Here is a 27,258-nt window from a genome sequence, read left to right on the forward strand (position 1 = left end):
CGCACGTGGGGTGCACGTTGAAGCGTTTTTTGGTGAACGTGAAAGATTGAGGGGGTCACCCCAATGTCCGTCCCCCGATATGTAAATTCTGAAATAGGCTTTGCAATACAAGTACCAGTGGGCATTCAGGTTACATGTCTCCACGTGGAAAGTCTCAAAAACATAATGTTGAGTGGAAAAAGGCCCATCAACCCAGGACAGAGAAAGTAAAATATCAGTTAGTAAAGATGTAAGACGGTGGAGGGGGGGGGGGGGAGGAGGCCTTCCCGGGTCTGCGGAGTCACACAGGTGGGGCGGATGTGCGGGACAAAGCGGGGACGGGCAGGGAGGGGGCTTCGCACTCGACTGGGTCATCTACGTGCTGGACACATGGCTTTTCATTAGATTGCTTTCTCAACCGTTTTTTACGTCTTAAATATGTTATACAAAAAAATAAATAGTAAGGCCAAAGTCTAAGAAGAAGAGGGAGAAATAAGGACCGTGTGTTGAGGCCAAAACCAAGAATGAAAATCTCGGGGGGGGGGGGGGGGGCGGGGCCCGCAGAGGCCGCGGGCTGAGACTTGGGGACTTCTCCTCTGACGGACATTTTTTTTTTTACTAATTTTTTTCAAAAGCACAGGCCCACACCCGTTAAAATGTTGAAGGTAACGGAGACCCTGCATTTTGATTTTGACTTTTACCAGCCTCCCTTCTTCCGCTGGAGAAGCAGGTCCAAGTTCTTTACCACACTCCCCGAGTTTGGGGGTGTAGTGTGAGATGCAGGGGTGGCCGCTACTAAGCTGTTATTAAATCACACCGGAAGGGCGGTCACCTGCAGCTGGTGGGTCACCAGGACGACCGTCTTCCCCCTGAGCGCCTTCCTAATGCACTCCTCAAAGATGTGCTTCCCCACGTGGGCGTCCACGGCCGACAGGGGGTCGTCCAGCAGGTAGATGTCCCGGTTGAAGTAGACGGCGCGGGCCAGGCTGATCCTCTGCTTCTGCCCCCCGGAGAGGTTGAGGCCCCGCTCCCCGATCTGCGGACAAGCAGCCAAAGGCATGGCGTCGGGAGGGCAAGCCCGGCCCCCCTGTCGGATGGCAGAGACGGAACCCCTTCAGCACATGCTCCTCCCCTTCAGCACACGCTCCTCCCCTTCAGTGCACGCCCCGCCCCTTCAATGCATGCCCCGCCCCTTCAGCACGCGCTCCTCCCCTCCAGTGCACGCCCCTCCCTTTCAGTGCACACTCCTCCTCTTCAGTGCACGCCCCTCCCCTTCAGCACACGCTCCTCCCCTTCAGTGCACGCTCCTCCCCTTCAGCACACGCCCCTCCCCTTCAATGCATGCCCCGCCCCTTCAGCACGCGCTCCTCCCCTCCAGTGCACGCCCCTCCCCTTCAGTGCACGCTCCTCCTCTTCAGTGCATGCCCCTCCCCTTCAGCACACGCTCCTCCCCTTCAGCACACGCCCCTCCCCTTCAGCACACGCTCCTCCCCTTCAGCGCACGCCCCTCCCCTTCAGTGCACGCTCCTCCCCTTCAGTGCACGCTCCTCCCCTTCAGTGCACACTCCCAGACACCTGATAATGTGGCAACCCAGGCATTTAAAACAGAGTTTTCAAAATGTGCTTAATAGAAAGTGTCCTTCAGTGGATGGCTGGGTGGAGGAGCTGCAGTACCCCCACACATAACGGGGTGCTGTTCGGCCACAGGAAAGCGTGAGGCACAGCCGGTGGCCGGAGGGCGGGTGGATCTTGAGACAATCGTGCTAAGTGCAGTGAGTCAGACAGTAAAAGATGAGAACCACGTGCTCCCACTCACCGGTGGGATCTTCAACAGAAAGCAACAAATGAAGAAGCAAAAGAAAGTCGTTGATGCAGACAACCGTGTGGCGGTCGTCAGAGGCAGGAGGGTACGGGGTAGTTCCAAGCCCACCTCAACGCACTCGAGTGGCCGGAATGGCACTTGGCTGATGGCAGGTGGCCAAGAGATTAGACAGTAAAATCGAGACAAGACGGCTTTGATCTTACCAGGGAGTTGTGTGCCCTCATGTTGGCAGCAGGTGTGAAAGGCAACGGATTATCCAGAAAACGCATGGGTTGTGGGCAAGGGATGAGTGACAGACAGCCCGGGACAGGGAGGTGGGTGGGCGGGGCCAGGGCGCAGGTGGGAGGTTCCTCATCTCCACTTCCCTCCCCCAATGGGGAGGCTCAGAGGCAGCAACCCATGGGGCTGGCTCGGGCCGGTCAGAAGACAAAGCTGGAGACTCCTCTCGTGACCCGGGACGCAGCCTGGAGACCCCCAGAACATTACGACTGAGCTGGAGGACGCCGGCCTCCCACTCACCTCCGTCATGTCTCCAAAGGGCAGGATCTGCAGGTCGCGGTTCAGGGAGCAGCACTGGAGCACCTGGAGGTACCTGCAGAGTCGGGGGGGAGGGGGCTGCAGGGAGGGCAGGACGCAGCCCTGCCACCGCCCCGCCCATGCTGGGGGGAGGGGACCTCGCCTTCTGCGCTAAGATGTTTGGGGTGGATCCTCAGTTTAATGACAAACCACTGGAGATGTGTGTTTGTTTTCCATTTCCTCCCTTCTCCCTCTTCCTTTTAATCTAATACCCGTACTTAGCGAACATCTGAACAGGACAGAGAGAGGACACGGTGAGGAGCAAGTCTCTCTCGCGTCTTTGACTCTCAGCGGCTTATCTTAGAAGCAGCCGCGAGGAGCGTTCCTTCCGTGTTTATTCAGAGAGAACCGATTCCAGCACGGACGTGTGCAGCACCCATAGGCTTATGCCGTTTTAGCAGCACCACAGTCTCCCTGGACGTGGCTGCCCTGGGAATTACTGCACCGGTTTCACCAGTACCCCGAGATGGACATTTGGATCATGTCCTGTCATCTGCCACTGTGAACGATGTGGAGGGTGGACATTCTTGCCTGTGGGCCTTTGTGTTCGTGGGTGAAATTATCTGCGCGTTAGACACCCAGCAGTGCCGAGCCCTTGGGGCAGATGTTCCGTGTCCGCCCGAGTCCTTTCCGTCCGAGGGCAGCGCAGTGACCGGATGAGGGCTGAGCATTAGGACGGCTGCCCCGGGCGCAGAACCCAGCGAGAGGCAGATGGATGGACACAGGGCGCCAAGGGCAGGGGCGGGGGAACGGTCCAGCCAGTGACCACAGCCCGCAGGTGGCCGTGGCGATGGGGAAAGGAGAACACCAGAGGCATGAAGGAGACAGGACTATCCGGGACTGGCAGCCAACGAGAGGGAAGGTCTCAGAGGAAGAGGCATCCGGCCCACCAGGGTGCACAGTGCTGCTGGGATACCACTAAACCGAACTGGGTAATTCGGGGGGTGGGCAAGCAGGGTGCTTGAGCTGGTATTGGACCTGCCGTTGAGGACCCCACAGGACGGCAGGCTGGTGCTGGTTCACAGGAGACCAGGTCTGTGCCCTCGGGGCACTCTGACTAGCAGGGGAGGGGCAGTTTGCAAAACCAAGCTCTGAGTCAGAGGTCTAAGGCCGCCGCAGCCGCAGCCGGAAGCCCAGCTGTAGCATATTTGAGGCCAGTTTTTAGGCTCCTTCACTCTGTAGACTTCATTCCGATTTTCCAAGTGAACATGTCAAGCAGGTCAGCCTGGCACCCGGGGCCAGGAAGACAGGTTCCTCCCCATTAACAACCTCATCACCCTATTGGCTTCCGACGTAGAGGTCAGGGACGAATTAATACCAAGTTTTACACTGACCTTTTGGAGGGGGTGGATTTCGGCCTCTATCCTAAGGTAGTTAAGTGTGAAATTTCTGAAAGCAACTAACTGGGTTCAACCCCAGGGCTATCAGATCCTGCCAGCGGTGTGACGTTGGGCAAGTAGCTTAACCTCTCTGGGCCTCAACTGACTGGGCCAGGAAATGGGTGTGGTGCCCGTGCCCGCACAGGGAGGGGAGCTGTGCTGTGTGTGAGCAGAGTGAGCATCAGCAGTTCCCAGATGCCCCCCCCCACACCAGCCGCAGGCAGGTGCTCATGCACACCCTGCCCTCCCCGGCCGCCCCAGCTTACCGGGCCTCGTCGTACGGGCCTCCCATGAGGATGTTTTCCCTGACACTGCCCGAGATGATCCAGGCCTGCTGGGGGACGTAGGCCAGGCTTCCGCGCAGCCCCACAGAGCCCGCCTGCAGATGCATCTGCGGGGACAGCGGGCCCAGCCTCAGGACGGGCGGGCGGGCCAGGGCCTGGACCCAGGGCCCCACTGCCCTGCGCACCCCGGGGGCCCTGCCTGCGGGACTTTCAATAACTTGGTCCCGCCCGGGCCACCCGTGAGCGAGGGCACGGCCCCAAGAACACGGAGCTAAGCTGGGCAACTCCTGTGGGACTGAACGAGAGTCACCTGACGACACCCCAGACTTCTCTCCCCGCTCACTCCCCCCCCCCCAGGCCCCTTTCCTGAGACGGAAAGCCCCCGGCCATCTGTGGATGTCCCAGAACAGAACGGTTACTAATGTGATAATAATGTCGCGGTGGTTAGACGGAGGACGGTCCCCAGGTTCCGCACATCACGAGGAAGTAGTTAGCAGGGACGTGGCCCCCTCTCTGTCATCTGAAATGGTTCCACAGATGCGTTCCTACACCGATGGGGCTCTAGGCCCCAGGCCTGCGGGTCTGGACCCTGTGTCCTTCCTGCCTTTCTGTGTGAGGAGTCCAAACACCCACCTTCCTAGAGACCACGACCCCTCACCCCGTCTCCCCTGCCCAGGGCCCCATTATCCATGTTCCCCTCTCTGCCTCGTCCTGGGCTTCCTGCTTCCGATCGGAACCCTGGCTTTCATCAGGAAGAACGAATTCTTTTTTTTTTTTTTTGTATGTTTCCGAAGCTGGAAACGGGGAGAGACAGACAGACTCCCGCATGCGCCCGACCGGGATCCACCCAGCACGCCCACCAGGGGCCACGCTCTGCCCACCAGGGGGCGATGCTCTGCCCCTCCGGGGCGTCGCTCTGTTGCGACCAGAGCCACTCTAGCGCCTGGGGCAGAGGCCAAGGAGCCATCCCCAGCGCCCGGGGTCCTCTTTGCTCCAATGGAGCCTTGGCTGTGGGAGGGGAAGAGAGAGACAGAGAGGAAGGAGAGGGGGAGGGGTGGAGAAGCAGATGGGCGCTTCTCCTGTGTGCCCTGGCTGGGAATCGAACCCGGGACCCCTACACACCAGGCCAACGCTCTACCACTGAGCCAACCGGCCAGGGCAAGAACGAATTCTTTAAATGATTCCGCTCTGTACTCAGACCACGAGCCGCAGAGGAAGGCGGCCTTGAAGGGAGGCACCAGGCGCCCCACCTCCGCGTACCCGACTCGCCCTCCGCCTGGCACGGCTCCTTCCTGCCTGCCCGGTGACCTGGGGCAGGTTCCTCTGTACCCTCCCCACCCCCCACCCCCACCCCAGGGCAGGCACCACTTTGCAATGTATCAAAGCTTTGACTCAGGCCCCTTTGAGGAAGGAAGTGATGGTGCCACTCAATGCGGGGGACTTGAACTTGGGAGGCCCTGGTCGGCCTGAGGGTGGACATGCATGATCACAAGTCACTCACCTCCCCCAGGATGGCCGACAGCAGGCTGCTCTTGCCGCTCCCGGTGTTGCCACAGACCCCCAATAAGGTCCCCTGCAAAGCCAAGGGGGACAGACAGGTGTCCGGATGACACCGCCCAGCCACTTGCCCAGGGCGGGTCTGTTGTTTGAACCCAAAATGAGAAACGGAAAGCCCAGTAGCCACAAACCCCGCACAGCCGCTCAGACAAGCAGACCTCAAGAGGTCTGCAGAGGTGGGTGGGGCCCCCCCAGAGGAGGCCATCGCACGGGCGAGGCCCAGGGGAGTGCACGGGAGGTGGTCCTGGCGGGCCGACGCCCGACTGCAGACCCTCCTGGGCTCTGCGCGATGGCTCTGGGCTGGTCACTTAGCCTCTCTGCACCTCAGTTTCCTTGTCTGTAAAATGGGGCAGCAAAGCCAGCCTCACAGGTTCACGCCTACGTTCATTCATCTACAGGCCCATTCATCCGTCGGACGGTCATTTCCGTCTCCTCTTCTGTGCCACTGAGTGTCACTGAGTGTCACCGAGCTGACATTCTAGTGCTCCTGACGTCGGTGAGCCGACAGACAGACAGTGTCAGATGGTGGTGAGGGATATGGCTCACGCGAAGTTGGCTACCGTTTCAGAGTGTTGGGGGGCGGCGGGGCTTAAAGCAATTTTAGATGGATTGACTAAGGAAGGCTTCTTAAACCGGGTGTCATGGTGGCAGCGGAAACCAGAACGACAGGAAGGAGCCAGATGGAGGGTGATGGGGGTTCCGGGCAAAGGGAACAGCATGTGCTAAGGTAAGCAGGGCTGGGGAGAGCCCTGGTGTAGGCGGCTGACAGCCGACAGCGGACGAGGAGAGGGCAGGGATGTGGGTGGGCGTGGGGGCTGGAGGGAACCCGGGCTCCCGCCTGAGTTCTGTCACCGAAGGGTTTAAGCAGGAGAGCGACTTGAACTGGTTTATAGATTAGGGAGATCCCTCTGTCCACTGCATGTGGTGAATTGTAGAAGGGCAAGAGCGGAAACAGAGAGGCTGGTGGGAAGGCCCTTGGGGGAGCCGGGAAGGGCGCAGTGGTGGCCCGGGGTGGTGACCGGGAAGGGCATGGTGGTAGCTGGGATGGTGGCCCGGGGTGGTGGCTGGGACAGTGGTCCGGAGTGGTAGCCGGGAAGGGCGCGGTGGTGGCCCGGGGTGGTGACCGGGAAGGGCATGGTGGTAGCTGGGATGGTGGCCCGGGGTGGTGGCCGGGAAGGGTGCAGTGGTGGCCCAGGGAAGGGTGCAGTGGTGGCCAGGATGGTGGCCCGGGGTGGTGGCAGGAAGGGTACAGTAGTGGCCGGGATGGTGGCCAGGAAGGGTGCGGTGGTGGCTGGAATGGTGGCCGGGAAGGGCGCGGTGGTGGCCGGGACAGTGGTCCGGAGTGGTAGCCGGGAAGGGCGCGGTGGTGGCCCGGGGTGGTGACCGGGAAGGGCACAGTGGTGGCCCGGGGTGGTGGCCGGGAAGGGTGCGGTGGTGGCCCAGGGTGGTGGCCGGGAAGGGTGCGGTGGTGGCCCAGGGTGGTGGCCGGGAAGGGCACAGTGGTGGCCCGGGGTGGTGGCCGGGAAGGGCATGGTGGTGGCTGGGATGGTGGCCCGGGGTGGTGGCCGGGAAGGGCATGGTGGTAGCTGGGATGGTGGCCCGGGGTGGTGACCGGGAAGGGCATGGTGGTGGCCGGGATGGTGGCCCGGGGTGGTGACCGGGAAGGGCATGGTGGTAGCTGGGATGGTGGCCCGGGGTGGTGACCGGGAAGGGCATGGTGGTAGCTGGGATGGTGGCCCGGGGTGGTGACCGGGAAGGGTGCGGTGGTGGCCGGGATGGTGGCCCGGGGTGGTGGCCAGGGTAGAGAAGCGGAGGGCACTGAGGCGGGTGGTGGCTGAATCCGGAGATGCTAACGTGGTCCTGCCGGCCCTCCCAGACGGTGACGGGGTCAGATGGGCCGGAAGGAATGGAAGGTTCTACTCTGGCTTCTAGGTCCTCCTCTGAGGGCTGGATGGTGGTGCCAGCTCCTGAGATGGGGGGCGGGGGCACTGTAGAGGGGGGGTCTCGCTTTGTTGGGGACGCTTGGTAATCACCGGAGAGGAGAGAATAAATAAACAGCCAGCTGAGGCTGGAGCTCGGAGGAGACTGGGAGGCTGGAGAAACCGGCACAGAGCTGGAGTTCAAAGCCGGGGGGCGGGGGAGGGGCTGTAGGTGATCACCAAGGGAGAAAGTGTCAATAGATGTTCGATGTTAATATCGACTACTATTAAATATGCTCGTCTATTTTAGGCAGATCTGTCGTCCGATGTGGCTCCGCATCATCCACGTGCCGCATGTGTGTTGTTATTCGATATCTATCATCTATACAAGATATTAATGGACAACAGAGAGGCACAGAGCAGAGCGCAGTTCGGGCAGAGTAGGGAGGTGGGCCGGGCAAAGGTGACTCAGAGCAGAAGCCAGACCAGGGCAGGTCGCAGTGACCAAGTTAAAACGCGTCGGACCGGGTCCGGCACGCACCCAGAACTGGACGAGTACTGGTCTCATCTCCTCCCCCATCTCCTCTCCCTGACCTTGGACCCTGCGATGACCAGCAGACACAGAGCACACGCCCCTGGGCTTTGCCGCATTTACAGAACGATCTCGGGTGATCGACTGATTCACCCTCCCCTAAGAGCGGCTTTCTGTCTGTGTGCTCTATGCAGGAAAACGTGTGTTTTAAAGGAAGATTCGGAGAGGCCGGTTCTTAGCCAAGGAAGGGTGGGGGCCAGGCCAGGAGCCCAGCCTCAGGCCCCGCAAGTCCGGCAGCCCGCCCGCCCGCCCGCCCCGCGTGGCCAGGAGGAGGCTACCTGTGATACTATCAGGTTTATCTTTTGCAGCTCTGGGGCCAGGATGTCCTCTCTGTCCTCTGGCCCGAGGGCGCCAGGAGGTGGCAGTGCTCCGGCCGTCCCCTGGGGAGCAGCGTGTCCGTTCCTCTCCAGCTCCAAGGCTCCGTTGACCGTCCCAGGGCGGGTCTTCCGCCAGGACAAGGTGGCCTCCTCTAAAGCCAGGGCTTTGCCCGGGTCTTTCAGTGGCTGGACGTAGAGAACAGGGATCTCCTGGAGGAAAAATTTCTGTCCGGACAGAAAGAAAGGGAGGAAGGAGGAAGTCAGACCTTCGGTCCAGTAGGAGTGTGGACCCGTCTTGCTGGTGGGCCCCTCGGACCGGTTTGTGAACTGATAAACAGTGACCGTGTGAAGAACCACCATCAATGAAGAGGAGGCTAGTTTCCGCTGGCGACGACTCTAAGTGACCGCTGGGTCACTCTTCCATGTCTGGTCACAAGCTGCCTCTCAATTATTTTCTATTTCATTTTACAATGACCAACGACCTAACCTATGTTGGCCTCATCTTAAGGGATAACAGCTGTTGAATCCTAATATGGATGTGTCATTTTTCTAATTAAATCTTATCTGTAATGATTACAAGTAAAAAGGTCTGCCCGGCCCTGGCTGGCTGGCTCAGCGGTAGAGCGTTGGCCTGGCATGTAGAAGTCTCAGGTTTGATTCCCGGCCAGGGCACACAGGAGAAGCGCCCATCTGCTTCTCCACCCCTCCCCCTCTCCTTCCTCTCTGTCTCTCTCTTCCCCTCCTGCAGCCAAGGCTCCATTGGAGCAAAGTTGGCCCAGACGCTGAGGATGGCTCCATGGCCTCCACCTCAGGCGCTAGAATGGCTCCGGCCGCAACAGAGTGACGCCCCAGATGGGCAGAGCGTCGCCCCCTGGTGGGCATGCTGGGTGGATCCCGGTCGGGCGCATGCGGGAGTCTGTCTGACTGCCTCCCTGCTTCTCACTTCAGAAAAATACAGAAGAAAAAAAAAAAGGTCGGCTCATGTACCACACTGTAAGAGATGCTGTTTGGGGTCTTATATTTCAATTGACAGGTCACTTCCCCATCTGGGTCTCCATCTTCCTGTCTGTAACATACAAGAGTTCAACTATATGAAGTTGAGCTTTAAAAAAAAAAAAAAAAAAAAGGAAAAGAAAAGGAGGGAGGGAAGTATGATCTCATGGAACTCCAGTTATACTCGGCCATCTCTACCTGCAGCTAGGCTTAGAAAGAGACCCGGAAAGGCACGTAGTGACATTCGGACGACGGTTTTACTCCTAGGCAGTGGACGCTGAGCTGTTCTTATTCTCGGCACCTTTTCGTAGTGTCTAAACTTTTCACAGGGAGCGTGTAGCATTTTGCAAAAATGAAGCACAAAGTTATTTTCAAAAGAGAAAAAGAGGAAGTCTGTTTCTTTGTGTTTGTTTTTCTTTTTTAATTGGACCTCAGGCCTATTTCTTTGGATGAATAATAACACCTGGGTCCAGGGACCCCATCGTCGTTGGGAACGGCACAGCCCCTTTCTGCTGTTGAGTTAGTTGGGCACTTCCTCGTTGAGTTATTTTTGAGACCGTACTGAGCGTCCGTGAGCCCGCCATTGACCCCAGGAGCCCTGGCTTGTACCTATCTATGGGTCCTTCCCCCTTGCACCCCCCGTGGTGAGATATCACGCTCCCTCCCTCCCTCACCCACTCCCCCGTGGCCACTTTCCCCACCTTCAGGGGCTGAGGGCAAGCAGACCCCCAGTACGAAAGGCCACGCAGCCAGTCCGGACCCCCGTACCTTGAACCTCGCTGCCGCAGAGATGGAGTTGGTGAGGCCTTTGACGGCGAAGGGTATGAAGAACACTGCCACCCGCATGGTATTCCAGATGGCCATGGTGGTGAAGGCCTGCACCGGGCAGGGAGGGGGCGCTGAGGGTCTCGGCCCTCTCGGCTCCCTCTACGCCCCCCCCCCAGAGGCCCCCATCGCCGAGCTGCAAGCCCCAGAGCCCAGCGCGCAGCTCCCCGCAAGCAAGGCCTGCGTTGGGCAGGGGCCACGCTCACGCTGGTATTTTGGGGAGACGGAGAACACTGGTAACGAGGAGCAGCTGCCCTAAAGCCTCTGCTGCGTCTGAGGCCCGGTCCCCTCCCCCTGCCCCCGCAGCATAGGGGGGCCGTCCCCTTGAGCACGTCAGCCCTCATCGCAAGCTTGGCCTCCCCCGTGGCACAGGAAGGGAGCGTGGGAGGCGCTGAGAGGAGACAGGTGACAGCTTTGTCTGGGACCACATAGCGCGGTACCGTCCTTGCTGTTAAGATCGTCTTTATTCTTCTTTCTCTTCGATGTTCTTTTCTCTTATCCAGGATCCCCCTACAGGTCCGTGCATGTCCGTGCCTCAGTCTCCCCCAGAGACCTGCCCTGACTACCACGGACCACCTTCGGCTTTCCAGGGTCCCAGGATGTGAGCTCCCTACAGGTACCTTGGGGACCTAGCTCCACTTCCCAGCTCCCCTTCCTTCCTTCCTTCTTTAATTTATTGGTTTTAGAGAGAGAGGAAGGGAGAGAGACAGAAACAGAAACACGGCCCCGTTCCTGTGTGTGCTCCGAGCAGGGACGGAGCCGGCAGCCTGGACGCAGGGGGATGAAGCTCTAACCCACCGAGCTATCTGGCCGGGCTCCACCGCCTTCCTTCTCAAGCTTGCTCTAAAGATAAACTGCAATGGGGGCAGAAGAGCTGTGGTCTGATCCTGTTTGGTCAGAATGCTGTGTGACCCGCGAGTCCCAGCGGAGGCTCTCTACATGTGGGCCCTGCTTCTAGCCTCAGACTTCCTGGGAGGGTTCCTCGGGCCGGCCTGGGCCCAACAGAGGAGACTTGTCGCCCCGAGTACCGCTGAGCCACTGGCCACAGGATCCCCCTTGCTTTGGGTGCCATCTCCTGGCCTCCTGGCTGGATCCCAGCCTCTCCGCCATCAGCACCCCGCCCTGTTCTCCTCAGAGAACGGGAATCTCTAACCCTACAAGCCCACAGCTCTGTCCCAGGGCCACGGTCAGACCGCAGAGGGAAAGATGGCAGAAATGGTCCCCTTTTCACTGAAAGTGTATTTTCGGGACCCTGCTTGGGCATCAGAGAAACACATCAGTTGAGGATTCCCAACCTCAAGGCGTCTGTCAGGATCATCAGGGTGTGAGCTACACGTCCGGCCACCCCCTGCACCCCCAGAGGACTGTTGCCCCTCCCTCCCACAGCTGCCATCTGAGGGGTGTCAGTTTCTCCCGTGGGCTGAGATGAAAAGAGAGGCTTGAGCACCCTCACTGCCTGGGAGATGAAAATCGATTCGTATTATCTGTGTTGCAAAGGCTTCGGATCTTTGGGCACGAGCTCAGTCAAGGACATGTGAGAGGCCCCGGCCGGCTGGCTCAGTGGTAGAGTGTCAGCCCGGAGTGTGGAAGTCCCAGGTTCAATCCCCAACCAGGGCACACAGGTGAAGCACCCTTCTGCTTCTCCACCCTTCCTCCTCTCCTTCCTCTCTGTCTCTCTCTTCCCCTCCCTCAGCCAAGGCTCCATTGGAGCAAGGTTGGCCCCGGGCGCTGAGGATGGCTCTGTGGCCTCTGCCTCAGGCACTAGAATGGATCCAGTTGCAATGGATCAACGGCCCAGATGGACAGAGCATCGCCCCCTGGTGGGCGTGCCGGGTGGATCCTGGTCGGGCGCATGCGAGAGTCTGTCTGACTGCCTCCCTGCTTCTAACTTCAAAAAAATACAAAAAAAAAAAACCAAACAAACAAAAAACAAAACAGAAATAAGGACACATGAGAAAGCCCCCTGCCAACAGGAGGAAAAACAAAACACTCCAGACACTTACTTCGGAAGCTGTGAGTTTCAGCCGTAAGCCCACGTGGGTGAGGAACATGACCACCATGGACACATTGGGCGCTATGAACAGCAAGAGGGTAGTCAGGCTGTGGAGGAACCCATTCTTCTCCATCAGCTTCCTCTCCTCCCTTCTCAGATCTGGGAGAAGAAGGAAGAAGAAGGAGAAGGAGGAGGAAGAGGAGGAGGAAGAGGAAGAAGGAGAAAAAGAAGGAAGGAAGGAAGGAAGGAAGGAAGGAAGGAAGGAAGGAAGGAAGGAAGGAAGGAAGGAAAGAGGGAAGGGAGGAAGGGGAGTGAAGGAGGGAGGGAGGGAGGGATGGAGGGAGGGAGGGAGGGAGGGAGGGAGGGAGGAAAGAAAGAAAGAAAGGGAAGGAGGGAGGGAGGAAAGAAAGAAAAGGAAAAAGAAAAGAAATACACTCCCGTGAACCACAAGAACGCTCTCTCCAAAGAGCACAGGACCGCCTGTGCAGAGCCCCAAGGAGACCCCTGGACGGTGACAGGCTTGGTTCACCTTGACGGCCACAGGCTCCCAGCAGGGAGCCAGGTTTTTCCGTACCTTTGATTACTTTTTCAAAGGGTTTCTCCCACGTGTACATCTTAATCAGCTTAATGCAGGTGAGAACTTCACTGGTCACACGGACGCGCTGGTCGCTGACCTCGGAGATGCGATGCTGTCTCTTCACGATCATGTGGGTCATGACTGACTGTGGTTGGGAAGCAGCAAAGGCGAGGGGCAGGTGAGCGAGGGGCAGGTGAGCGAGGGGCAGGTGAGCGAGGGGCAGGTAAGCGCTCCCAAAGCGACACCCCAGACGTGGGTGGAATCCCCGGGTTTAACCTTGCGCTGTCTGAATCCATGGAGACTCAGTTCTAGGTCCCCGCTGAAGGCTTTCCGATGGGAGCCTCCCTGGGCCAGCATCCGTTAGGGCACCTGCCTCACCCATCCTGGGAGCTGGGGTGGGGGGAGGTCTTTCTCTCCTGGGGCACCCAGCCAGGCTGTGGCTAACTAAACAGAAATTCAACTGCTCTGCCTTCGGGGACCCTGCCCGTCTAATGACGGCAGCCACCTTTTCAAGGTCCCCTTGCCGAAGGAGGGACACACCCCAGGTCAATAACTCAGAGCACGCGCAGTCCTGAGTCGCTCCCGCTCCGCCCCGCGGGACTGCACCCGAAACTGAGGCCACCCGCGAGCCTCCCTCGCCCTGCTATCCCGCGCTCGGCCAGACGGCGGGTGCTGTCCGTATTATCATGACATCTGCCCGTCCTGAGTGGGTGAAGAGGGAACAGAAACCCTGGAGGCTGCCCACGGGGTGGAAGCTGTGAAACACGTCCTGCCCGGTAGAGGGCTGCGAGGGGGACCTTCTGCATTGGTCACCGCTCTTTTCTCAGGCCAAGCCCCGCGGCCAGAGAGCCGGTCTGGGCTGGGGATCAAAGCGATTCTCACACACAAGGGAATAAACCAAGTCGGCAAGGGCCAAGGCTTCCCCTCTGCAGCGCCCCCCAGGGACGGAGCCTTGGGCGGCCCCCAGGGCGTGAACGCCCCACATTACCATCAGCACTAGAACCAGGACGTAGCAGAGCATGGCGACCAGCGAGGTGGGTCCCAGCGTGAGGAAGGAGGCGGCAAAGCAGGTGGTCAGAGACAGGACGCTGGCGGAGATCAGGGGGCCATAGTAGACCCCTTCAAACAGGTAGTTCACGTCGCTGGTGAAGAAGCTGATGGCCTAGAAGACAGCGAGCCCGCGGGGCGTGCACAGGGCGTCACCTCTCCAGTCCCCGGAGGGGGCTCCACGCACCGAGCCGGCAGCAGGAAGGGTAGAGGAGCAGGGTGGGAGAATGGAGACGGACGGACGGACGGACGGACAGACCAGGTTCACCGAGGAGCAGGCTGGGAGAGTGGAGACGGACGGACGGACAGACCAGGTTCACCAAGGAGCAGAGTGGGAGAGTGGAGATGGACGGACGGACAGACAGACCAGGTTCACCGAGGAGCAGGGTGGGAGAGTGGAGATGGACGGACGGACAGACAGACCAGGTTCACCGAGGAGCAGGGTGGGAGAGTGGAGATGGACGGACGGACAGACAGACCAGGTTCACCGAGGAGCAGGGTGGGAGAGTGGAGACGGACGGACAGACCAGGTTCACCGAGGAGCATGGTGGGAGAGTGGAGACGGACGGACGGACGGACGGACAGACCAGGTTCACCGAGGAGCAGGCTGGGAGAGTGGAGACGGACGGACGGATGGACGGACAGACCAGGTTCACCGAGGAGCATGGTGGGAGAATGGAGACGGATGGACGGACGGACGGACAGACCAGGTTCACCGAGGAGCAGGCTGGGAGAGTGGAGACGGACGGACGGACAGACCAGGTTCACCAAGGAGCAGGGTGGGAGAGTGGAGATGGACGGACGGACAGACAGACCAGGTTCACCGAGGAGCAGGGTGGGAGAGTGGAGATGGACGGACGGACGGACAGACCAGGTTCACTGAGGAGCAGGGTGGGAGAGTGGAGATGGACGGACGGACGGACAGACCAGGTTCACCGAGGAGCAGGGTGGGAGAGTGGAGATGGACGGACGGACAGACAGACCAGGTTCACCGAGGAGCATGGTGGGAGAGTGGAGATGGACGGACGGACAGACAGACCAGGTTCACCGAGGAGCATGGTGGGAGAGTGGAGATGGACGGACGGACAGACAGACCAGGTTCACCGAGGAGCATGGTGGGAGAGTGGAGATGGACGGACGGACAGACAGACCAGGTTCACCGAGGAGCAGGGTGGGAGAGTGGAGATGGACAGACGGACGGACAGACCAGGTTCACCGAGGAGCATGGTGGGAGAGTGGAGATGGACGGACGGACAGACAGACAGACCAGGTTCACCGAGGAGCAGGGTGGGAGAGTGGAGATGGACGGACGGACAGACAGACCAGGTTCACCGAGGAGCAGGGTGGGAGAGTGGAGATGGACGGACGGACAGACAGACAGACCAGGTTCACCGCTGTCGCAAACTGTGTGACCCTGGACAAGTCGCTCGGCCGCTCTGAGCCCTGGCCTCTTCACCGGGAAAGCTAGGAGGATAGCGCCTGCTTTCTACGCTGAGAATGTCCGGGAGACAGAGCGCAGCCGCGCGCAGACTAGACCGTGCGCGGTAACGGCCACGTCTGACCGCGCGGCTGCTACGAGCTCTCAGACCCAGGTTCCAGAGAGCAGCCCGGTCCGCCACGCTATGCTGTCCCATTCTATTCACTCTCTCCTACTAATATTAACAATCACCGAATTTTTACTTATTTTTTTGACAGAGACAGAGAGAGGGACAGATAGGGACAGTCAGGAAGGGAGATGAGAAGCATCAATTCTTCATTGCAGCATTTTAGTTGTTCGTTGACTGCTTGTTCATTGATTGCTTTCTCATATGTGCCCTGACCGGGGCGGGGGTGGGGAGGCTACAGCAGAGCAAGTGACGCAAGTGACCCCTTGCTCAAGCCAGCAACCCTGGGCTTCAAGCCGGTGACCTTTGGGCTCAAGCCAGCGACCGTGGGGTCATGTTTATGATCCCACGCTCAAGCTGGTGAGCCTTGCTCAGCCCAGAAAAGCCAGTGACCGTGGGGTCATGTCTGTGATCCCACGCTCAAGCTGGTGAGCCTTGCTCAGCCCAGAAAAGCCAGTGACCGTGGGGTCATGTCTGTGATCCCACGCTCAAGCTGGTGAGCCTTGCTCAGCCCAGAAAAGCCAGCGACCGTGGGGTCATGTCTGTGATCCCACGCTCAAGCTGGTGAGCCTTGCTCAGCCCAGAAAAGCCAGTGACCGTGGGGTCATGTCTGTGATCCCACGCTCAAGCTGGTGAGCCTTGCTCAGCCCAGAAAAGCCAGTGACTGTGGGGTCATGTCTATGATCCCACGCTCAAGCTGGTGAGCCTTGCTCAGCCCAGAAAAGCCAGTGACCGTGGGGTCATGTCTGTGATCCCACGCTCAAGCTGGTGAGCCTTGCTCAGCCCAGAAAAGCCAGTGACCGTGGGGTCATGTCTGTGATCCCACGCTCAAGCTGGTGAGCCTTGCTCAGCCCAGAAAAGCCAGTGACCGTGGGGTCATGTCTATGATCCCACGCTCAAGCTGGTGAGCCTTGCTCAGCCCAGAAAAGCCAGTGACCGTGGGGTCATGTCTGTGATCCCACGCTCAAGCTGGTGAGCCTTGCTCAGCCCAGAAAAGCCAGTGACCGTGGGGTCATGTCTATGATCCCACGCTCAAGCTGGTGAGCCTTGCTCAGCCCAGAAAAGCCAGTGACCGTGGGGTCATGTCTGTGATCCCACGCTCAAGCTGGTGAGCCTTGCTCAACCCAGAAAAGCCAGTGACCGTGGGGTCATGTCTGTGATCCCACGCTCAAGCTGGTGAGCCTTGCTCAGCCCAGAAAAGCCAGTGACCGTGGGGTCATGTCTGTGATCCCACGCTCAAGCTGGTGAGCCTTGCTCAGCCCAGAAAAGCCTGCTCTTCAGCCCGCGACCTCGGGGTTTCGAACCTGGGTCCCCCGCATCCCAGTCCAACGCTCTGTCCACTGCACCACCGCCTGGTCAGGCATCACCGAATTTCTTAGGTAGTAGCTATAGAGTCTACCCAGTCCTGCCTCCCCAGACGGGTGCAGTGTCCCCAGGACCCAGAACAGGGCGCACCCCCAAGGAGGCCTACGGGACGACCTGTTGAACGGACGGAGAAATACTTTCTCATTGTCCGGATGCAAGTGGCATCTCCCCTGCTTTTTTTTTTTTTTCATTTTTCTGAAGCTGGAAACAGGGAGAGACAGTCAGACAGACTCCCGCATGCGCCTGACCGGGATCCACCTGGCACGCCCACCAGGGGCGATGCTCTGCCCATCCTGGGCGTCGCCATATTGCGACCAGAGCCACTCTAGCGCCTGAGGCAGAGGCCACAGAGCCATCCCCAGCGCCCGGGCCATCTTTGCTCCAATGGAGCCCTGGCTGCGGGAGGGGAAGAGAGAGACAGAGAGGAAAGCGCGGCGGAGGGGTGGAGAAGCAAATGGGCGCTTCTCCTATGTGCCCTGGCCGGGAATCGAACCCGGGTCCTCCGCACGCTAGGCCGACGCTCTACCGCTGAGCCAACCGGCCAGGGCATCTCCCCTGCTTTTTGCTGACCTGCTCTGTGACTGTCCCTGGTGATCGACACCCCCCCCCCCCGGGGCATCATAGTTTTTCCTCTCTCCCTCCTCTCCCGGCTCCCTGTCCTCCCTGCCTTGGCCCCCGGGACGGTGACGTGTGGAGAGGCAGGGAAGGACGGCCCAGGCGTGCCGTCCGGGGCACTGACCTCTCCCGTGGTGATGTGCGTCAGAGACTTAAATTGTGTGAGCTTCTCAAAGGCCAGGGAGAAGAGGGCCGTGCGAAAGCGGACGGCGGTGCACTGGTTGACGACCCAGCACGCGCACATACACAGCGACTTCAGGCACTCGATGAGGAACAGGGCGAGGCAGAGCCCCACTCCGTAGCCCGGGTCCCCCGGCGGCTCCTTGGAATATTCCAGGATCCTTGGTATAATGAGCACCTAAAAGAAAGACCAGGAGTTTGGGTCACTCAGACCTACCAAGCCCTCCTCTCAGGCCACAGGCTGGGGGCGAGGGGTCTCGGGTCGACGCTGGCGGGGGCGGGCGCTGGCAGAGCGACTCAGACTGACTCCAGCCCCGGTCCTGCCTGCAGGAGGTCACACAGTCCAGTCAGGGGAAGCTGAGTGCCGCTGACCCAGACCTGAACCCGGGCTCCGCCACCACCTCCGGCCTGACAGGAAGCAGAAGACCCGGGAAGGGCAGGCGGAACTGAGGAAACCCCACAGGGGTGGCGGAGCGCCACAGAGCTGGTGACAGCAGAGACTGTGACCTCCCCTGACCCGAGGACAGAGGGTAGGGTGAGCTCGCTGGAACCCAGGAAAAGAGAGTCCCAGGAAGGGCCCCTCCAGGAGTCGCTCGCCTCCAGGGAGGAAGAGGGAAGCAGTCAGAGGGGACAGATACGCTGCCCTGACTCTTCTTCCTTCCGGCCTCCTGTCGGCCTCTCCCCGTGGTCAAACCCCACCGGAAGCCAGCGGGCCGGGGGACCCCACTGGTATGCTCTGAACAGATCACATCCTCGGGGCACGGAATGGCACGGACAGTGACTCTGGGGGCCACAGCCTCTGTGGCGTCATCAGCTGTGGTCTCTCCCCTGCCTATGTCCCTTCTCCCGCCTGGCTGGTCACAGCACTGTGTTCTCTCTGGACCAACTCCCCCACGCCCGGTCACACACAGGCAAGGCTGGGTGACCGTTGAACGTGCCCTACCCTCTTCTGGCCAACAAGGTCTCACAACACTCTTCTGGACAACCGACTCACAACTCTGCACTCAGATCCTGGGGCCGAGGAGCTGGAAGACCCAGAGTCGTCACTGCCGGTTCATTCCAACCACGGGACGTGGAGGAGACCATGGTTTCCTGCCACCGACATTCCCAGGGCTGCCCAGCAGCTCCCGGAGCAGCTCGTCTGGGCTGCGCCAGGCCAAGCTCAGGGCACTGCAGACACCTAACTCGCTCAGGGTCAAGCCAGGCCAAGCTCAGGGCACTGCAGACACCTAACTCGCTCAGGGTCAAGCCAGGCCAAGCTCAGGGCACTGCAGACACCTAACTCGCTCAGGGTCAAGCCAGGCCAAGCTCAGGGCACTGCAGACACCTAACTCGTTCAGGGTCAAGCCAGGCCAAGCTCAGGGCACTGCAGACACCTAACTCGCTCAGGGTCAAGCCAGGCCAAGCTCAGGGCACTGCAGACACCTAACTCGCTCAGGGTCAAGCCAGGCCAAGCTCAGGGCACTGCAGACACCTAACTCGCTCAGGGTCAAGCCAGGCCAAGCTCAGGGCACTGCAGACACCTAACTCACTCAGTGTCGGCCCGCGAGGCAGAGCACGGCGTGGTCTCCGTTTCCCACGAAGTCTCTCACTGAGAGGGTCATGGGATTCCACGAGGGAGCAAGGCTCAGAGAAGGTCAACAAATGACCTGAAGGTCCACCAGCATTTAAGCAGCAGGGCCAAGGTTTGAAACCCAAGCAGTGTCTGCAGAACCCACACTTTTTTTTGTATTTTTCTGAAGTGAGAAGTGGGGAAGCAGACAGACAGACTCCTGCATGTGCCTGACCGGGATCCACCCGCGTGCCCACCAGGGGCGATGCTGTGCCCATCTGGGGCATTGCTCTGCTGCAACCAGAGCCATTCTAGTGCCTGAGGCAGAGGCCACAGAGCCATCCTCAGCGCCTGGGCCAACTTTGCTCCAATGGAGCCTTGGCTGCAGGAGGGGAAGAGAGAGACAGAGAGCAAGGAGAGGGGGAGGGGTGGAGAAGCAGATGGGCGCTTCTCCTGTGTGCCCTGGCCGGGAATCAAACCCGGCGACTTCCAAACACCGGGCAGACACTCTACCTCTGAGCCAACTGGCCAGGGCCTCCCACATTCTTATTATTAGCACTGTCACCACCCCCCCCCCCGAAAGATATGCACCTTCTGAGCAGCAGCAGAGAGACAGACATCCCAATTCCTGGTGTGGACTCGAAGGGGCCCATCTCCAGAGCCTGCCCCCCGCCCCCATTTCACCCAGCCTGGCACTTACCGGCCCCAGCACACTCGTGAGGGAGAAGCAGCAGCTCAGCAGCGTGTCGAGAAGAGCCCTTGTTCTTTGGAACCTCAGCATCACCCGCAGCACGGAGGCATTCTCCATCCCTCGCCTGGAGACTTCTTCTTCCCAGAGGCGGCGAAACCTTGAGCAGAGGGCAGTTGAGCCCCCGTGAGTCCTCTGCACGCAGGTGTCACCCAAACGCCCCAGGCCTTGTGAGCGTGGGCTTCGCGTTAGAGAAATTTTCAAATGTAACAACAGTGGGACCGTACAGGGCATCGCGCCCAAGCGCTCATTCCCCAGGTTCAAGAATGACCAGCATTTGACCCATTGTTTGTTTCCTCTCTCCTCCCTCCTCCCCTTCCTTCCTTCCTTCCTTCCTTTTCTTTTCTTTTCTTTTGCAGTATTTCAAGCAAATCCCAGACATATCATTTCATTTCTCAATGCTTCAGTGTGTATCTCTCCCAGGTAAGCCTTTAAGAAACCCCACTGTGGCCCTGGCTGGTTGGCTCAGCGGTAGAGCGTCAGCCTGGCGTGCTGGGGACCAGGGTTCGATTCCCGGCCAGGGCACATAGGAGAAGCGCCCATTTGCTTCTCCACCCCCACCCTCTCCTTCCTCTCTGTCTCTCTCTTCCCCTCCCGCAGCCAAGGCTGGAGCAAAGATGGCCTGGGCGCTGGGGATGGCTCCTTGGCCTCTGCCCCAGGTGCTAGAGTGGCTCTGGTCGCGGCAGAGCGACGCCCCGGAGGGGCAGCGCATCACCCCCTGGTGGGCAGAGCGTTGCCCCTGGTGGGCGTGCCAGGTGGATCCCGGTCGGGCACATGCGGAGTCTGTCTGACTGTCTCTCCCCGTTTCCAGTTTCAGAAAAATACAAAAAAAAAAAAAAAGAAAGAAACCCCACTGTAACCATAATTTCAATAAGTAACAATTAATAGTTACATATTAGAAACATGGTAACAATAATTCCTTAATGGTATTGAATACCTAATCTGTATTCAAATTTCTCTAATTATTTCAAAAACACGTTCTTACAGTTAGCTTGCCTACATCAGGATGCAAACAAGGCCCATATGTTACCTTTAAAAGACACCTCTTGCCTGACTGGCAGTGGTGCAGTGGATAGAGCATCGACCTAGAATGCTGAGGACCCAGGTTTGTAACCCGAGGTTGCTGGCTTGAGCACAGGCTCACCAGCTTGAGCGTGGGATCATTCACATGATCCCATGGTCGCTGGCTTGAAGCTCCCAGTCGCTGGCTTGAGCAAGGGGTCCCTGTCTCTGCTGGAGCAATCAGTGAACAACTAAAGTGATGCAACTATGAGTTGATGCTTCTCATCTCTGTCTCCCTTCTTGTTTCTCTCTCTTTCTTTCCCTGTCACACACACGCAAAAAATAATAGTAAGATAAAAGACACATTTGATAGGCCACCGGCCTCTCATTTGAACTTGTCCCAGTTTCTCCTCTGCACTTCCTGCCATGACGTTGTGGGAGAAACTGAGTCATGGATCCTGTAGCATTTCCCACATTCCAGGCTTGACTGAGTGCGTCCCGGGGGTGGTGGCCAGGTTTACCCGATGCTGGTTTCTCAGCGCCTGAGATCCACGCGCTCGCTCTGTGAGTCTCTGAGACCTGGCTACAGCACCCAATGCCTCACGGACACCCCTGCCCACAGGAGGCACTGCTCGGGGAGGCCCCGTGTGGGACACCACGTCCCGAAACACTTCTGGAAAAGGACGTTCGGACACCAGGCGACTCTCAGGAAGCAGCCAGAGGTGAGGACGTGTGTGCAGAACATGTCGAGTGACTTCTGCCTCTCCCCCCACCTCACTCCACGGTACAGTGGGCAGGGCAGGAATCTTAATCACACGACTCATTCGTGGTGACTCAAGGGTTAGAAGAGGAAGCTGCCACCCCCAAATTGAATGGCAAGAAAGCAAAGAGGACTGAGAAGCAGTGATTTCTACCTTTCTTGGAGTCCTGAGCCCTTAGGCAAATCTGATAAAAGATGTGAATTCTTGCTCCAGAAAAGTCTCTAGCCATAGGTATCAAATATGTGTACAGTGTCAGGAGTTTCCTGAACCCCATGTTAGGAAGCTCCGGACTAGAAAGAGGCCTCTTGCTACAAAGGAAAAACCGACATTCTCTGGCTGTCCAAGGACGGACCTTACCTTACTCCTAAGCATTTCTGATCACCATCCCCACCCCACCCCCCCCCCCCACACACGCACAAGACATGGTCTTTAACCGACCCGGTGGCTCGCCCACCACCCCTGTACCTCTCAGTGTTTCGGGCTGAGGCGTCATTTTCCGACAGAGGCGGGGTGCTGTTCTCATCCAAGCGTTTCCGCAGGCCTCGGACCATGAGCGAGTTGATCCAGGACACCGTGAGGTAGGAGAACAGGCTGGCGTCGTCCAGGGGCTGGGGAGAAGGGGACCTACAAGTCACAGGCAGTGTGGTCACCGTTAGGGTATGGGCTCTCGGGAGGGGAAGTGAAGTCGAGGGCGAGATTTTGAGACGAGGCGTTAGGACGATGAGCAAACCACGGCGCGGTGGTCCAGGTGGACCCCAGAGGGTGTCTTCTCGGGACTCTCTATGTGTGAAGGTGAAAAACCAGATACAACAACAACAAAACCCACGAATAGAAGAACGATTCCAAAGAAGGGAAAGGGGTGGGACGCCCATTCCGTGAGCAACGGCGCGCGCGGGGTGTCCAGGGGGAGGCTGACCTTGGTCCCCCGCGTGGGTCCCGCCCCGCCTCCCCCCTGCAGGACTCACTCCGGCTTGGGGCGGAAGGGGAGCATGACCTTCCAGCCATGGGGCTTCCCCACCGCGGGGACGCGCCCCGCCTCCGGGGCCTCGGCCTTCCCAGCCTGCTGTCTCCAGGGGCCGTCCTCCACGGGGAACGTTTTCTAGGGAAAGAAGAACCGAAGGGCATCAGTCTCAGACCTCACAGCCACTCCTCCGAGGGAGGGCTGGCCCAGCTGCCCCAGGGACACGGATCTTTCCGCACCCAGCTTCCTAAAAGGCTGCCCGGGTTGGAGAGAGAAGGAGAAATACTGCACGTTCTCACTTACATGCGGAATCTTAAAAAATAATAATAATAATAATATATATATATATAAATATATATATATATTTATATATATATATATATGAAAGTAGCTCTGACTAGATAGCTCAGTTGGTTAGAGCTTCGTCCCAACACACAGAGGTTGTGGGTTCAATCCCCAGTTCGGGCACATACAGAAACAGATTGATGTTTCTCTCTCTCCCTCTCTCCCTTCCTCTCTCTCTCTAAAATCAATCAATACATTTTTTAAAAATAGTAAAAGTAGCTCATAGATAAAGAAAACAGGATGGTGGTTGCCAGAGGCCAGGTGAGTGTCATAGGCCGGCAGGCAAACGGGCCAAGATCCAAAGGTACCCACTTCCAGTACAAACTAGAGGAGTCCCGGGGAGGGCGACTGTGGGTAACAATTCTATGTGGTATATTGAAAAGTTACTGAGGGCCCTGGCCAGATAGCTCGGGTGGTTAGAGCACCGTCCGGAAGCACAGAGGTTGCTGGTTCGATCTCCAGTCAGAGCACATACAGGAACAGATCGATGTTCCTCTCTCTGTCTCTCTCTCTCTCTCTCTCTCTCACTATAATCAATATATAGAAAATTAAAAATAAATTAATAAAAGTTACTGAGACAGGAGATCTTGAAAATTTCTCATCATAAAAAAAGATGTGTTACTATGTATAGTAATATTATGTTAAGCAGATTGAATGCAGTAATCATTTCACAACATATACAGGTGTCAAATTATGTCATCCACCTGAAACTAACATACTTGTTATATGTCAGTTACATCTCACTAAAAATAAGCAAGTAAATAAATAGATAAATGAAAGACTGCTAGGCAGAGGATGAACAGGGAGTCAAGAGTCAGGACAGCCAGGTCACAGCCCTGGTGACCTGCAGCGGGTCACTCCACCTCCCTGGATTTTTACCTGTGGCCACTCACCGCAGGCAAGGAAAAAGGGTGCTATGGTTCGTGACCCACAGAACCTGAGGCCCAGTCACCCTCTGAGGGTCGGCCTACTGAGAGAGATCTTTAAGTGAAAGAGTAAAACACCCAAAAAACATTAGGTGGGACCTTTTTTTGATAAAGTGGGAAACAACTAAAGTTAGAAAGGAGATGTATCATGTCTAGGGCTTCCTATAGCAGGGGTCCCCAAACTACGGCCCGCGGGCCACATGCAACCCCCTGAGGCCATTTATCCGACCCCCACCGCACTTCCGGAAGGGGCACCTCTTTCAGTGGTGGTCAGTGAGAGGAGCGTAGTTCCCATTGAAATACTGGTCAGTTTGTTGATTTAAATTTACTTGTTCTTTATTTTAAATGTTATATTTGTTCCCGTTTTTGTTTTTTACTTTAAAATAAGATATGTGCATAGGGATTTGTTCATAGTTTTTTTTATAGTCTGGCCCTCCAACGGTCTGAGGGACAGTGAACTGGCCCCCTGTATAAAAAGTTTGGGGACCCCTGTCCTATAGCATCAGTAAGACGACCTGCAAGGCACAGCCAGGGGGTGATGGGGACAGGCTCAGGATGCTGGTTCCTGCCGGTCAGGGGGGCTGGGGGAGGCGAGTGAGGGGACCCACATCTGGATGCGATGGTCAGGGTCCAAGGGGGCGTGCTGGTGACGGGTTTACGGGTGCTCAGTGTATTATTATCAGTACATACCTAGATAAGTAGGTAATAGATAACACATATGTGCATATGCATGGGCCATGAGGGATGTCACGAACAAGGATTATGATTCATCTACTCATAGAAGCCTGAGGTCCATTAAAAAAGATTTTCAAGGCCGAGTAACCAGGGGACAGCATCCCCTGACCTGACTGATGACCACTGAGAACGACACCCTGCCAACCCCGTTTCCTGGCGTTTGGACGCGCAGGAGATCCACTTACGTAGCTCAGTCCGGAAACCATGTCATCGTCACCGTCACCCACATCCAAGCCGAGATTCGCCAGGCCACTGGTGGACCCGGGGACCCAGTACCTCTTCTTCATTTTCAGCTGTCTTGCCAACTCCTTGTTTTCTCCAATCAGAGAATCTGGAAAAGCCAACGGGTGGGAGCCGCTTAGGTCCAGCCTTGGGCAGGCAGGAAAAGAGGACAGACTCCCTGCGGGAAGCACCCCCAGACCACGCACAGGCCATGGCCATGGCCCCTGCTCTCCCTTCTGCCTGCAGTGGACTCACCTGCCTCTTTTGAAACATCGACTTGGGCCTCAGCCCGACATCCCCTAGGGAAACCTTCTCACCCTGCCCGCTCCCAGCCCCCCGGCCTTGGGCCAGGTCTGTCTCCTGTGATAGAACCACATCTGCTCAGGAAACCATGCTTCTTCTCCTATCCCAGTTGGGACCTGACCATTCATGTCAATCCTTCTTTATCCAGAGTCCACGGCCTGACCAGGCGCTGGTGCAGTGGATAGAGCGTCGGACTGGGATGCCGAAGGACCCAGGTTTGAGACCCCAAGGTCACCAGCTTGAGCGTGGGCTCATCTGGTTTGAGCAAAAGCTCACCGGCTTGAGCCCAAGGGGTTACTCAGTCTGCTGAAGGCCCGCAGTCAAGGCACATATGAGAAAGCAATCAATGAACAACTAAGGTGTCGCAACAAAAAACTGATAATTGATGCTTCTCATCTCTCCATTCCTGTCTGTCTGTCCCTGTCTATCCTTCTCTCTGACTCTCTCTCTCTGTAAAAAAAAAAAAAAAAAAAAAAAGAAAGAAAGAAAGCAGGAAAAGGAAATTCCATTTAAAAAAAAAGATAATCCTATATCCAGAGTACACGGCCTGCACTAAAGTGAGGACAGGAACAGAGCCGCTCTGCTCAGCGATCCCCGGGGCCTGGGACGGTGCCAGAGGCCCAGACCAGGTGCTCAGTCAGGAAGTGACAAGCGGGTGGGGGAACGTGTGAAGGACGTGGGGCTTCACCATTCTCTGACTCCTGGTTTTCAGACTCGGGGCCTTGGGTCCGGGCACAGCTTAGGAACCTTACACGACCCAGGCGTCTGTGCAGGGCACTAATGTCCTTCCTGTTCTTGCCTTTCCGAGTATGGGACCCACTCCCGGAGCCACCACTGGCTGCGATGGGAAAAAGATGGTGACTGGGAACAGTTCTGCAGGAGCGGGAAGAGGAAGTGGACGCCACAGCCAGCATCCGCGGTAAGAGCCCTGCCTCCAAGGGCTAGCGTCGGGGTGGGACCCCTGCCCCCTGGGGCCGGCGTCGGGGTGGGACCCCTGCCTCCCAGGGCCCCGTACTCAGAAGGTCCCCTGGCTCGGTTTCAAGCTCTGCTGTCACCAACTGGAAATTCTTTTTTTTTTTTTTTTTTTTTTTTGTATTTCTCTGAAGCTGGAAACAGGGAGAGACAGCCAGACAGACTCCCGCATGCGCCCGACCGGGATCCACCCGGCACGCCCACCAGGGGCGAAGCTCTGCCCACCAGGGGGCGATGCTCTGCCCCTCCGGGGCATCGCTCTGTCGCGACCAGAGCCACCCTAGTGCCTGGGGCAGAGGCCAAGGAGCCATCCCCAGCCCCCAGGCCATCTTTGCTCCAATGGAGCCTTGGCTGCAGGAGGGGAAGAGAGAGACAGAAAGGAAGGAGAGGGGGAGGGGTGGAGAAGCAGATGGGCTGCTTCTTCTGTGTGCCCTGGCTGGGAATCGAACCTGGGACTTCTGCACGCCAGGCCGACGCTCTACAACTGAGCCAACCAGCCAGGTCTGAAAATTCTTAATAATTTCCAACAAGGAGAGCCGCCTGTTCATCGCTCCCCTGGCCCCACTGAGGACGGAGTCGGCCCACACTAACGATGGTGTTGGGACACAGCTTCTGACATTCGCAGCTTGGATGGCGCTTCAAGTCACCAGACTCCCAGGCTGGCCTGTCGTCCTGGGAGAAGATTCTCTCAGTTCCCCTCCCTCCCCTCCCCACTTTCTTTTTTGCAAATCAGAGCCCAATTCCGTGAACTCGGTTTCTGGATAGACAGGCTTCCCGGGGTGGCCCAGGCCCCGAGCTAGACTTGCCCTGCGATGGTGGAAGTGGGTCTTTCAGGGCTGATGGAGAAAAGAGAGAGAGAGAGAGAGAAAGAGAGAGAGAAAGAGAAGGAGGTGTGTGAGGTTAGACGGTGTCGCAAACTCCCTGTTGAAGACTCTGGGAAGAGGCCGGTTTTCCAGCTGCCAGGAACCAGCCTAGCTTGCAGACATTCAAGTGAAATTGGCACAGGCTCCCATCGGAAGAGGCCCGGGGAAGGGGCGGGAGGGAGGATGGTGTTGGCTGCTGCTCAGTTTGTTCACTATGCAAAGCTCTCCCGTGGAGGGAAAGGGG

General features: G+C 57.9%; 1 protein-coding gene across 4 annotated transcripts in view; it reads right to left on the bottom strand.

Moving 5' to 3' along the window:
• Positions 1-27,258, bottom strand: part of ABCC11 (ATP binding cassette subfamily C member 11) — a 57,818-nt gene that overhangs the window by 23,151 nt on the left and 7,409 nt on the right. For all 4 annotated transcript variants that reach the window (XM_066349592.1, XM_066349591.1, XM_066349589.1 and 1 more), the window contains exons 2-15: positions 24,840-24,985; positions 22,653-22,786; positions 22,153-22,311; positions 19,877-20,024; positions 17,569-17,802; positions 13,802-13,975; positions 12,811-12,958; positions 12,247-12,395; positions 10,187-10,294; positions 8,387-8,650; positions 5,542-5,613; positions 4,023-4,147; positions 2,321-2,393; positions 812-1,015 (exon numbers count right to left, since the gene is read on the bottom strand). In XM_066349592.1, coding sequence (XP_066205689.1) covers positions 812-1,015; positions 2,321-2,393; positions 4,023-4,147; positions 5,542-5,613; positions 8,387-8,650; positions 10,187-10,294; positions 12,247-12,395; positions 12,811-12,958; positions 13,802-13,975; positions 17,569-17,802; positions 19,877-20,024; positions 22,153-22,311; positions 22,653-22,786; positions 24,840-24,941 — 2,094 coding nt within the window. In that variant the 5' untranslated portion in view covers positions 24,942-24,985. The remainder of the gene's footprint in view (positions 1-811; positions 1,016-2,320; positions 2,394-4,022; positions 4,148-5,541; positions 5,614-8,386; positions 8,651-10,186; positions 10,295-12,246; positions 12,396-12,810; positions 12,959-13,801; positions 13,976-17,568; positions 17,803-19,876; positions 20,025-22,152; positions 22,312-22,652; positions 22,787-24,839; positions 24,986-27,258) is intronic.

This window comes from Saccopteryx leptura, chromosome 9 (assembly GCF_036850995.1).
Source record: "Saccopteryx leptura isolate mSacLep1 chromosome 9, mSacLep1_pri_phased_curated, whole genome shotgun sequence".
NCBI classification, from domain to species: domain Eukaryota; kingdom Metazoa; phylum Chordata; class Mammalia; order Chiroptera; family Emballonuridae; genus Saccopteryx; species Saccopteryx leptura.